The 13274-nt window shown below is 41.1% G+C and overlaps 1 protein-coding gene across 1 annotated transcript in view; it reads right to left on the bottom strand.

Annotated features, from left to right (window-relative positions):
• DNAH6 (dynein axonemal heavy chain 6) overlaps window positions 1–13274 on the bottom strand; it is a 119206-nt gene that overhangs the window by 21223 nt on the left and 84709 nt on the right. The window contains exons 64-69 of the mRNA XM_053371332.1: window positions 11198–11388; window positions 9355–9515; window positions 8822–8910; window positions 6858–7004; window positions 5224–5362; window positions 1837–1956 (exon numbers count right to left, since the gene is read on the bottom strand). Of these exons, the coding sequence (XP_053227307.1) occupies window positions 1837–1956; window positions 5224–5362; window positions 6858–7004; window positions 8822–8910; window positions 9355–9515; window positions 11198–11388 (847 nt within the window). The remainder of the gene's footprint in view (window positions 1–1836; window positions 1957–5223; window positions 5363–6857; window positions 7005–8821; window positions 8911–9354; window positions 9516–11197; window positions 11389–13274) is intronic.

The following is a 13274-nucleotide window of genomic DNA, read 5'->3' as shown; positions in this document are numbered from 1 at the left end:
TCTTTCCCAGGGTCTTACATGACATCCCAGCCAGGGGCAGATCTAATATGAAACTAATGAAGCTCAAGCTTTAGGGCCCCTAATCCTGGAAGGGCCACAGAAGTGAATTTAATCCTCGTTGCTTAAACATTGGGGATCTAATAGACCCAATTTGAGTTGCAAGACTCAAATTTTATTATTACAGTGGTACCTCGGGTTACATACGCTTCAGGTTACAGACTCCGCTAGCCCAGAAATAGTGCTTCAGGATGAGAACAGAAATTGTGCTCTGGCAGCGCGGCAGCAGCAGGAGGCCCCATTAGCTAAAGTGGTGCTTCAGGTTAAGAACAGTTTCAGGTTAAGAACGGACCCCCAGAACGAATTAAGTACTTAACCCGAGGTACCACTGTATTATTATTATTATTATTATTATTATTATTATTATTATTATTGATTTCAACAATCCCAAAGTTTGATAGTCAGTAACACAGATTTTGTAAAGATTTGGCAATCGGTTGTGGAACATCCCAACTGAAGAAAACAACAGTGGTTACCCAGACATTGTTGCTGGCTGAAAAGGGCCCCCCCCAACATGGTGGAGGATATGTTTGTATTCCTAAACACTCTACCCACTCAGAAGGGAGAGTACTCTTAGTTGTATATGATAGTTTTCTTCCGTCATCTGATTCTGAGAAATCAGGTGTTGCTTACTGCTAGATCGGGAGTGGAGAACTTTAAGCCAGGGGGATAGATACAGCCCCCCAGATTTCTCTATGTGGCCCTCGGGACTTTCCCAGTCAACACTGTCTCCTGTATCCCTCTTGAGTGCTTTTGCCTGGCTGGAATGTGTTCCTGAACCACCAATGTGGGCTTAGGACCTGGGAGACAAGGGTTCAAATCCCCACTCAGCCGTGAAGCTCACTGGTTGACCTTGAGCTAGTCTCTCATTCTCAGCCTAACCTATCTGACAGGGTTGTTGTGAGGCAGAGGCACCGTCTTGCATCTAAGATTGGGCAGCTGCCATGAGTCGCACGTGTTTGACATCATACATGCACGCAACATCGCATTGGTGGAAAGAGGCCAAGTGGGGAGCCCAGTGCAGTAAGGCTTCTTCTCTTATGCTCCGAAGGAGCCAGCCATTCAACCTGTATCTTATACACGTGTTTGTGGAATGATCACTTGGGAAATCTTCACTGGAAACAACAGTGTGCTAGTCATTACTGCAAGGGACGTAATTACTTTGTGAATGCCAATATTGCTCTGCCAATTTGGCAAAACCAATAAATACCAATCAAAATATACGTATTCCTACATACTGCTCTGTCAGGCAGGAGGGAAAAAACTGAGGAGATTGAGCCTGCCTCCCACATTTATTGGCTTCTGTCTCTGTCACATGATGAGGGAATTACCCAGTCCAGTGGTTTCACTGTCCACCACAGTAAATTGGCAGACGGTAAGGAGAATGGCTATATGGCTTGAAGTGCCAAAACAGTGAGTTTGGGAAAGGCAAGTCTCTATCCGATGAGCCTGTACACAAGTGCACTTAGCTGTAGGCAATAGATTTTGTGTTGTATTGCTGGTGGAAGATGGAAGCCGCCCAGAGTGGCTGGTGAAACCCAGCCAGATGGGCGGGATATAAATTAAAATAAATATGTTATTATTATTAAGCATATAACTATGTCTAGCATTCAGCAGGTTTTCTATATATAGCTGCACAGCTCTGTGCTGAAAGCAACTAAGGACTCACAACTAAAAATGTATAATAAATGTGTAAACCTAAGGTGCCGCAGGACTCTTTGTTGTTTTAACAGAATCTTCCATTAACGTGAGACCTCCACAGCTTGAAAATATATTTACCTGATTCTGAATATTTATAGTCTTCTTCTAACGTTTCAGGAGCAAAAAACCTCCTTAGGACTGTGCGAAGACATCTCTGATCCCAAGCATCTGTAACACGTCCTCCATATGTAATTTCGCCTGCAAAACATCAGTTTTACAGATTATGGTGACATCTTTCACTTTTTGTACATAATTCATTTTCTCGGGGTATATATTTTCACATTGCTGAACGGTTAGTTGATAAAATGTGATGTTCTCAAACCAGAATTCATTGAGTCTTCTTTTCCTTGTAACAGGAAAGAAAAGAAGGCCTAAATAAATTAGAGTAGGCCCACTGAAATGAATGCAAGAAAGTTAGTTATGCCCAATAATTTAAACAGGTCATCTCTGAGCAGGACTAACACTGGATACAAGCCAGATTTTTAAAATTTTCATTCTACATTTGGACCAAACTAGCTTCTATTCAGAACTATATTTATATTACAATAATGTCCAGTTATTTAATACATTTGGATTACTGAATAGGGCTGCCATACATCCCGGACATATCCAGGATTTGTCCAGCGCTAATAGCATCTGGGCAGAATTTCTGGAAATCGTGAAAATGTCCAGGAAAACCTGGATGTATGGTAACTCATGTCAGAAGTGCTGATTTTTTTGGAGAACTTCCTTAAAAATAACTCAAATGGCAGAAAGATCAGTCTGAAAAAAATGTACTTTTCAGTTGGCAGAATATATCTACTGTAAAATTGTTAGGATATCTATCTGCTGGAAGGAATACAGGTTAAACCTGAAGGGTTTGAAAATGGCTACTGATAGAGGACTGCTATTGTGAAATTTTGCTTTCTGGATAAAATTCTTTCTACCTTGAGAAAGCTACTGTGAAACGAGCTTTGATATCTTCTGAGTTTGTTTGAACTGGTATCTAATATACTTATTTTGAAGAGATAAGCAAGCATTTCATCCCTTTAGGAACAGATGATATGCATTATTTAATTCAATCTAGGCAAGAATAATTAATAGCTCCCAAGGATAATGTTTTACTGACCAGCTCTGTTCAAATAAGATAATGTCTCCTGACATTTTGAGTATGTCATACCTTTGTTTCCAGATATTAAGAAGCTGGATTAAAGGAACTAATTTTTATGTACAGAGGATAGTAATGCAGTAAAATGAGACCTTTGTGGTTATAGCAGGGATTTCACAGTCCCTGCATAATATAGTGAGAAAAGAAACAAAAATTGTATTGGCTGGAATTGAATGTGATGACAGTAGAATCTCAAAGTCACATTTAGAGCTGTTGTGGGGAGCAAAATTTCAACAGCTGATGAAATGGAAGAGACAGAGAAGCTCATGCAATTCAGGTTTTCTTCAGTGCAGACCAAGTATGATGTTTTCTGTGACTGTTTTGGAGCCATGGAATTCAAATAGCCATACTGAGTAAACAAACTCAAGACTGGCTGAGTAGAACCATAGGTCCTTCTCTCCTGCAGGAAGCTCTCCAGGCCACCTATCCTCACTTCCTCCAAACTAGTCAACATGTTCTTAATTCAGAAATAGTGAATGGTAAAAATGTCCTTGATTCCGTAGGTATCCAGATGAGGGGGCTGATTGCTTATGCATAACTGAATTAAGAGTATTTTATCTGCTGCTGTTTACTATTTTTAAAATGGTCTGGAGGTGGATTTTAATCTCCAAGTCCAATTCTAACTGCAGACATTTTCAACTTTGCGTTTAGACTGGTTTCATTATTGCTATCATGGATGCTGCCATTCTTGTTGCAAGTCACTTTGGTCTGGGGTTTGCTGTTGTTTAGTCATTTAGTCATGTCCGACTCTTCGTGACCCCATGAACCAGAACACGCCAGGCACTCCTGTCTTCCACTGCCTCCCACAGTTTGGTCAAACTCATGCTGGTAGCTTCGAGAACACTGTCCAACCATCTCATCCTCTATCGTCCCCTTCTCCTTGTGCCCTCAATCCTTCCCAACATCAGGGTCTTTTCCAGGGAGTCTTCTCTTCTCATGAGGTGGCCAAAGTATTGGCGCCTCAGCTTCAGGATCTGTCCTTCCAGTGAGCACTCAGGGCTGATTTCCTTCAGAATGGATCGGTTTGATCTTCTTGCAGTCCATGGGACTCTCAAGAGTCTCCTCCAGCACCAGAATTCAAAAGCATCAATTCTTCGGTGATCAGCCTTCTTTATGGTCCAGCTCTCACTTCCATACATCACTACTGGGAAATGGTCTGGGGTAGTGGTTCTCAATTAGCTAAGTACTGCGGACCACATGCTTTTCAAAAACCAAGCCATGAATCCCCTAGTTTTGAAAAATTTGATATCCCTATGATAGTTTTTGTTATGTTAATGGTGCCACGGACCCCCTGAGTGGGTTATGTGGACCCCCAGGGTCTGTGGATCACCAACTGGGAATCACTGGTCTAGGGTCCAATGAGCCATGCAGTAAGATATAAATATAATAAACAACTTAGTAAAAATAGTTGGTCCTACACAGCTGAGAAGGAATCTCGGTGAGACTGCCAGTGAAATAAAACAAATTAGCTGTAACTAAGTGTTTGACAGACATGGGTGAATGCACAAATCTTCACAACTCATACTGACAGAGTACTTTCAGTTGCAATTTGTGCCCACTGAATAGCCTTCACTTAGCAAGCAACCCTGAAAGCACTTGCATTCAGCTCAAAGAATCTGCAGTAATTCTACTCTTCGGCTTGGTAGAACACAGCACAGACAAATAGAACATTTGCTGTTTATTACAAGTGAGACGATTTATCCTGTGACACGGGTAACTACTGGCAAAAAATGTAAAACCAAAAAAAAAATGAATAAACAAGCATGACATTTAAAGCTCACTTTAAATGTTAGTGCTTTATCACAGACATAATTCAACCCCATTTTAAACAGCATTTGTAGAAACCAAATAGTACGGTAAGTAAAACACTGTAACGTATGCAAAATGCAGTTTTAACTTTAGTGAAATAAAATCACTATCCTAAAAGGAAATATGCATTGCCTAAACTACTATAAACAGGATTCTGTATGTTTTAAACATACATTCTAAACTTAATACATATTCCACCGTGCCTGACTCTTCACTAATTCTCAACTTCTTCTTAACATTGTTTATTCTTAAAAAGAGTGTCAACTCAAACTCCTTGAGGTTAAGGAAGGTATGCATGCTGATCAGATGTGGATAGCAAGATACATAAAGCAGACATATGAGGCTGTCAGGAAAAATGGGTTCCACGTGCAAGATCAGAAACAGCACTTGTGTTTTGTTGGGATTCAATCTCAACCTGTTAACCACCATCCACCCATTTACTGTGGAATAATGTGTGCATGGATAAGCAATAATATCACAGCTGTTATTAAACTGGCAAAATACTATACCTGTTATATATATGAGGGCATCCCAGGGCACCTTCCCCTCTTGACAATAAAGATTGAGGTTCAATAAGGCGCATTCTCTGTCACTGTCATTAAATTCATAACAAATGTTCCAACCAAGAGGTCCAAATTTTTTCCTCTCCTTGAAGATTAAGAGACAACAAAGAGATTAAATTAGGTTTGATCAGTGTCCTCTGAACTTCACGATGCGGTTTCTGTGGATTTTTTTTATCATAAAAGGCAAAAGATGTGTACATTCTGAAGAGAAACCAGAGCACGGTGTCTTTTTAGTGTAACAATTATTTGTCTCCTTCTGTTTAGTTTGGCTAGTTTCCTACTGAGTGCCATTTCATGGATTATTTCATTCATTCATTGATCCTGTTAAACTGTAATCATTCTGTCAGGTAGCACACACATGCTCTAGGAAATTAACTAGGAGAAGGGCTCCTATGGTTTTGGAAAATGTAATGAATATAATTATTCCTTACTCAGGATTTTATTTTAATTTTTTACTGCACCTAGTTTGCATCTGAGATATGCGCCATTAAGGATCCTTGTTGATCTGGAGATCAAGCTGAAGGGCGGGCTTTTAGATACCAGCAGTGTATAGCCAGTGTTTTGGAAATCTGGGAGGACTAACTAGTAATGTCCATAGGTCAGGAAAGCAACCAGTTTTTACAGAGTTGAGTGGGTGTGTGGAAAGTCTTGGTTAGGGTTGTTCCTCCTTGGCTCTGTGACTTCTGAGGAAGCTGTTGCTTCTGAATTGCTCGGGAATCATCACAAAGCAGAGGAAGCTGTGGGAAACCTGGTATAAAAGTTAGATGTAAACACTAGCTTCTCAGTAAACATTGAGTCTTCTACAGGATTTTACTAATCAAAAACACTGTACAGTACATGAATTCAAAGCTCCATTAAATGAATGTCTACTCAGAAGTAAGTTCTATTGCATTTACTGAGACCTACACCAATTCTCAAGTATGTATAGTATCTCAACGCTACTACTAAGGCGAGGCATCTATATTTCAATATTAGAAATGTCCATGTTTCCAAAGCGAAGTTCTTTGGACATAATCAAACTGAGGCATAATTGTGTTTCACTGATATCCACTTCTGATTCAACTGCTTTAGAATTCAAAAGGAGCCTTTTCGTAAGTGAGACTATTACAAATGCATTAGAAATGGAACTTCTAACTTTTCCAGACTGTTCTGGTCTAAAATCTGTACATTTCTGCAATATTTTATTGCACACTTCAGCAAAAATGAAAAATTTACAGGTTGTTTTATTTGGATTAAATTAAAGCAATAAAGATGCTCATCTACTGCTGTAAACGCAGCAAACAGGAATTGTATTTTCTGCCCTCAGAAACATGTGATAATATTTGCTCCTTTAAATTTCCAATAATTAAAAATAACTAATTAAAATATTCATATAAGAAACTCATGCCTAGACCTTAAGATTGTGATAAAAATGAGATAGCCCCCATCTGCGCTGCTACTCACAGCAATGTGGAAGAAAGGCAGAACACAAATTTGTGGAGAGGGAGAAAGAGAGAGGGGATATATTTTCTGAACAGCGTAACATCTACTGAAGCTGTTGCTGCTGCCCTTTTTCATATTCTTAAAATAATAAGAGGTACCTGAATGATAGCATGGAAGAAACAAATGCCAAAAATTATTTTTCTCCAGGTTTTCCCCAGGATATTTTCTTCAAAAAACGAAGATGTCATTTCTGTGAATGCTCGTCTGATGTTTGCTCGCAGACCTTTCGGGGGTTCATTGGTTACCTGAATACGTACAGATATAAATAAATGTATTGTTATATAGTTACTAGACGGACTGCTAAACATCTGCACTGATAAACTGCCCCTTGGCAAATATTCTTGCAATCCTAGGATAACATTACAGTCTGTAACCCTGCCATGAAGCAGTAGTTACAAATATTTACTTGCACAGATATAGGACTGAGCTACATAGGTTTGCCTTCTAGTTCCTCACTGTGTTGTCACGTTTAATTTAAGAATTAGCAGCTATTTGCATGCAAACTGTATTTTATATTCAGAAGGCGACTCACAGCTTTTAACCACATTAATGCACTGATTGCTTACCCCAGGAAATATATGGAAATGGAACTCTATGTTATGACAATAAGGAAATTTAGAGCAAAGAAAATAGAAATCATCTTATGCAAGAGAAGGGTGGGGAGGAGAAGCAACCAATATATATGCAAGTAGAATAATGCAAGTAAGTAAGAATTGATACTACAAAACAACTCCTATGGGTTTTATTTGGAAATTATATTTTTAAGCTCCTAGATATTGGGTTACTGGAAAACTGCTTTAACCGAGTAGAAACCAATTGTAGCCACAGGTAGTGTTATTAAAATCAGTAGAGGTAGTACAGTTCATGGCAAGACAAATTTTCTGCAAAATCATATGGATATAATACTAAAGGAATGCAGAAGAAAAAGAAGTAATTGAATTGAACTTTTCTCATGGGACGCAGGTTTCCCCAACCTGTCTGGTCTTTGACCGCAATAAAGATTGATTGATTGTCTCCCCAACAAATTCAGAATGCTTTAAAAAGCAGTAACATATGGGGTTCAACTTCAAATACACACTGCTTCTCAGCCTAACATACCTCACAGGGTTTTTGTGAGGCTAGAAATGGAAAGGACTAGAACCGTGTACCTAGAGCCTTGAGCTCCTCAGACAAAAGGTGCCATATAAATGTAAGAAAGCAAGCTGGGGATATAATTCCAAGAGCAAGGAAGAGATGGCAAAGACAAAACTGCATGGGAAAGTGTCCTCCTATCCCAATATACCTACTGCCGCTTACTGCCTGTACCTCGAACGCCATTCTAGGACATCTACCTATATGGTGCCCCCATTCTCCCTTTAGTCCTCACCATTAACCAAAATGAAGCGTAAGTTTGCATAACTCATTTGTGCAAATTCCTTCCCTGCCATCTTTGCCTCTTTCTTCATCTCTTTCCTCTCTTGTCTCCTCCTCTATCACAATTTAACCTGTACAGGGTCTGTTTTTCCGTACTTCCCCCCCCCCTTATGTTACTTTTTAACAAACAAGCAAATAACTAGGTGTCAAGGAAGCAGATGCCTAAAGCTGATCTGACTACACACATGGAGGTTATAGCAGTTATTTTAGGTCTCCTGCTGTGGGTTAAACCACAGAGCCTAGGTCTTGCCGATCAAAAGGTCGGCGGTTCGAATCCCCGCGATGGGGTGAGCTCCCGTTGCTCGGTCCCTGTTCCTGCCAACCTAGCAGTTCGAAAGCTGCTTCCGGCAGGAAGGTAAATGGCGTTTCCGTGCGCTGCTCTGGTTCTCCAGAAGCGGCTTAGTCATGCTGGCCACATGACCTGGAAGCTCCCTCTGCCAATAAAGCAAGATGAGCGCCGCAACCCCAGAGTCGGTCACAACTGGACCTAATGGTCAGGGGTCCCTTTACCTTTACTATGTTCCTTATTTCCCAACTTTGGAGACAACTAACTGCCGCCTCAATGAGTACAACTCCACAATGTTCTGGGTGTTGTTTATTCTGGATTTGCATTTCCCATTTTACTAATTTTTTTTTCAAAACATACTACCTTGACAGAATTCTGAAGGACAGTGACAGGGAAGATAGCACATGGCATGGAACTCAAATAGAGTCTGAAGCTTTCATGGATAGAGACATCTGAAAAACAAAACATTTTAGTCACACAACGGTTTAAGGCAAATTACGTTTCAGAATAAAGTGAAGCCCTAAACTGTTTCCCAAATTAAAAACAGTGTTTAAAATGTTATGGGCACTATCTAACAGTCAGTTTTCTCACCGATTCCATTTCATTTCAACAGGTTATGTTAAGCGGGATCTAATTAATTTACAATGTGGGGATAACAAATGGTGGCCCACTTAAAAGAATTCTTGTAAGCATTATGAAGATAAAGCATGAGAACAGTTTTTAAAATGATAAAGGTGATGATTAAAAGTGAATGAGTACCACAAAACCCAAAATGAGGACACTCGTTTTATAAGCTATTAAAAAAAACTACAACCCCGCCTTTTTTTGTTAAAGTCCTAAAATGGCTTCATCTCTTTGAGGTATATTTCTGAAACAGAAAGGTGGGGAAAACATACTTGGCTCTGTAAAAGTTTTTATAAGCTCTTCCATAGCTAACATCCATGAAACGGCAAGGTGACAGTTCTGCAGAAACACCCAATTTCCCGATTTCAATGCATCCTTAATCATTCTTTCTGCAATAGGTCCTTGACCTTGCCCTAATGAAATGGACTGCACTCTGAAAGACAGAATATATTTTGTTGGTATTCAAATTACATGTAGTTTGCATATATTATTTAGATAACCTATGCACACTTTCTGAGTTGCGTGGGTAGACAACTCAAAAATGCTTACTTCTAAGCAAATGTGTTCGGACTGCATTGCGAAATAGTTCAGACATTTTATGTCTAGCGCTGTATCTATTACTTAGGCCTTCAAATAAAAAGAGCTCCACCTTCAAATATCATGAGCATTCATATACAGATTGATGTCAAATGCAAGTATATTGCTACCCCCCCCCAAGCATTTTAGTTATACCTCTTTTCAAAATCAATTTTGGTAAATACATTCCTTCCTGGTTGAAAGTTTAAGTTACCAGTAATTTTTGTAAATGATTATTAGTAAGACACTTCTATGCAAACTGCCTCCTCCACTGATAGGAACAGCTAAAAAATTTTACAGTGAAAAATCCCTTGGGCTAGAGATGTGACTTTTCATTGTCAAGTAAACTTCTGTTCAAATATTGCTGGCATATTTAAAAAGAAGAAGAAAAAGAGCATAAATCTATGGTAGATCTCATGTCATTACCATGTGAAAACTGGAAACTCTGATAACTGAAGAAGAAGGCCAAGGCTAAGATTAAAGCAGTGTACATGTTATTTCTAAAATCCCATTAGACCTTGTTGATTCAAGAGAGGAGGACAGACTTTTGTGGCTCCCAGGTATGACAAAAGAATACCACAATGTGTGCCCTTCAGTCACTTCAGGGAAGGAAATTTGCCCCCTGTTGCTCTGTGGGGCAATGAGACCACAACAGTGCAGCTAAAAAAACAGTGTCAGCCTGGTTGTCCTGATAATAGTGACACATCTCCTCATCTCCCCAACTTTCTGGGTGGGGAAAAACAACCGATGTAGCCAAACCAGTACGTTTCTGAGCACAATTCAAAGTGTTGGTGCTGACCTTTAAAGCCCTAAACGGCCTCGGCTCAGTATACCTGAAGGAGCGTCTCCACCTCCATCGTTCTGCCCAGACACTGAGGTCCAGCTCCAAGGGCCTTCTGGCGGTTCCCTCACTGTGAAAAGCAAAGCTACAGGAAACCAGGCACAGGGCCTTCTTGGTAGTGATGCCCACCCTGTGGAACGCCCTCCCACCAGATGTCAAAGAGAAAAACTACCAGATTTTAGAAAACATGAAGGCAGCCCTGTTTAGGGAAGTTTTTAATGTTTAATAGACTACTGTATTTTAATATTCTGTTGGAAGCCACCCAGAGTGGCTGGGGAAACCCAGCCAGATGGGTGGGGTATGTATGTATGTATGTATATATGTATGTATGTATAAATAAATAATACTATTACTATTATTACCACAGTTGGATTACTGTAATGCAGTCTATGTGGGGCTACCCTTGATGCAGAAAGGGGTAGCTAGGTTGTTTGTAGAGGCAAATTACTACCAGGATATAACACTCTGCTTTCAGGATTGACGTTGCCTGATATGCTGCAACCAGGCTGAGTTCAAGGTGTTGGTACTAGCCTATACAGCTCAGGACCAGGTTACTTGAGAAACTGCCTTATCCTTTATAATGTATATTTCTGTATCTTTTAGAACAGAATCATTAATAAAACTTAGAGAGATCATACCCAAATGTTTCATCATATGGAAATCAAATAGTACATATAATGAAAATATATAATCTATACCTTTCTGAATATCCCCGTTCTTTTGCAAACCTCTGGAAAGCCCCCATGGGGTCAGAGCCTGTACTCAAGATGAACACCAGTGGTGTGGAAGGAGACATATCTTGATAAAGAGTTGCCAGATCAACTGGGGGATTCTCTATGAATTGTTTCCCAAGGTTCTCTATTACAAATTCAGTAAGTGCAGAAACAATCTATAAATGTTAAAATAGCCGTTTTACAAATGCAGGGATTAATAAAGAACTGATTTCAGTTACTTCATTCATTTATTCATTCATTTTATTTATTACATTTGTATACCACCGTTCGTCTGTAGATCTCAGGGCAGTTCACTACATAAAAATGCAAGATAAAAACACAAAATACAAAATAAAACAAGAGGGACCACTCCCTACAAACCAATAAACCTTCTCTCCCCATCTCCTTCCACAAACACATTAAAAAGAGTATTTTGCATAATACATTACTATGTTGTATCAGGGCTTCTGTTACATACAAGTGACAGAGAAAATAATAATTTAATATCATTTTGATGATTCCACTTTGTTTTGAGTCCATGGCCTGGCTCAGAGGCACCCTGAGATAACTTGAAAGATGGTCAGGGGTGCCGCAGGCAACCCTGGCCTCCATCCCTCTTTCCTTCCCTTCCTCCTCTGATGCGCTCTCGCGTCTCTGCCTCCCAAAGGCTTGCACAGCTGTTTGTTGCAGCAGCCCTGGCTACAAGCTCCCCAGGCAAATGGTGCCTCTGGGGTTGGCCAGGGCGTGATGGTTGCCAGGAGCTGCGGCATCCTCTGAGTAAGCAAGCAAGAGGGTGAGGGAGGCCAGGCAAGCAGGCCTACCTGGAAACAGGTGCTGAAAGGGACCCTTTCCACCATGCAGGCCCAGCAGCGCCCACTGCTGCCTCCCAAGACTGGCCTCACGTTCACCTTGAGCCAATCTCTGTTGGGCCACTAAGGCTGGGGGCATCCTCTTCCCAGGCTCCTATGGGGCAGTGTGAGGAGGCACATCTCTCTTTGGGGCAGTGGGGAGAGCTCAGAGGCCAGGGCCCAGAGGACTCCCAAGGAGAGGAGAGAGGGCTGAGGGAACACTGCACAAGGGAGGATGTTTGAAAAGGAGTGAAGGGCTGCCGGCTCTGCAGGCAAGGGATAACAGAACTGGGCTTCTGAGGAGTACAGCGCATTTCCCCACAGGGGAGCCACAAAAAGAATAGCTGGTCAAGGGAGCCATGGACTCAAAAAGGTTGAAAACCTCTGGCCTAGCTAAACTGAAAAGGCCTGTGTTTGTATTTTACAGTACAGAAATAGTTGTTTTCAGGTACTGCATGTAGCGAACTCTGGAACACTGAAAAGAACCAACTGTTAGAATCTAAGGCCCATGGGCCACAAGTGGCCCACTGGGGTCGTTTAACCGGCCCCCGAACCAAGTCACCTGCTCGGCAAGTCCCCACACACTGTGCTAAACCAGCGCAGTGCAGCATGGGGACTCGCTTCCATGGTGCAGGAAATTGCGTGGGCGCGCATGCTCAGATGCGTGCGCAATCTGGCCCACAGAGGGATCTCCGCTGGAGTGAACCGGCCCAGGCGAGGTAAACCTTACCGACCCCTGATCTATGGTGGCCATTATATGCTTCCCACTGGTCTCCCTGGCTGAGGTTGTTGCCAGTGTTGTGTTGGAGGAAACCAGGAATGTGGTCTTGGGTAACTGCAACATCTATGCTCAGGATTTCATGGTGACCATGGGACTCTCCCAGTCTGCCTATCTTAACTGTTAATAGTTAGAAAGGTTGGATAATTATCATCCTAGCTTTTGAGATATGCATGCTGAATTCAGTGGCACAGTTATGACTTGTGTAAGTCAAAACCTAATCTTGCCTTACCTTGCCACAGCTCAGTGGTACAGTATGTGCCTTGAGTGCAAAATTTCCCCATCTTTGATTTTTGGCATCACCAGGTAGGGCTGAGAAATAATTCAGCCTGAAACCCTGGAGAGTTATTGCCCAGCAAGCGTTGATAATACTGAGCTAGATGGACCAATAGATTGACTCTGTATAAGGCAGCTTCCTATGTCTCTATGTCCTATT

This window comes from Podarcis raffonei, chromosome 17 (assembly GCF_027172205.1).
Source record: "Podarcis raffonei isolate rPodRaf1 chromosome 17, rPodRaf1.pri, whole genome shotgun sequence".
NCBI lineage: Eukaryota > Metazoa > Chordata > Lepidosauria > Squamata > Lacertidae > Podarcis > Podarcis raffonei.
Note: the sequence above shows the minus strand (reverse complement) of the source record. Positions and strands in the feature narration are given on the sequence as shown.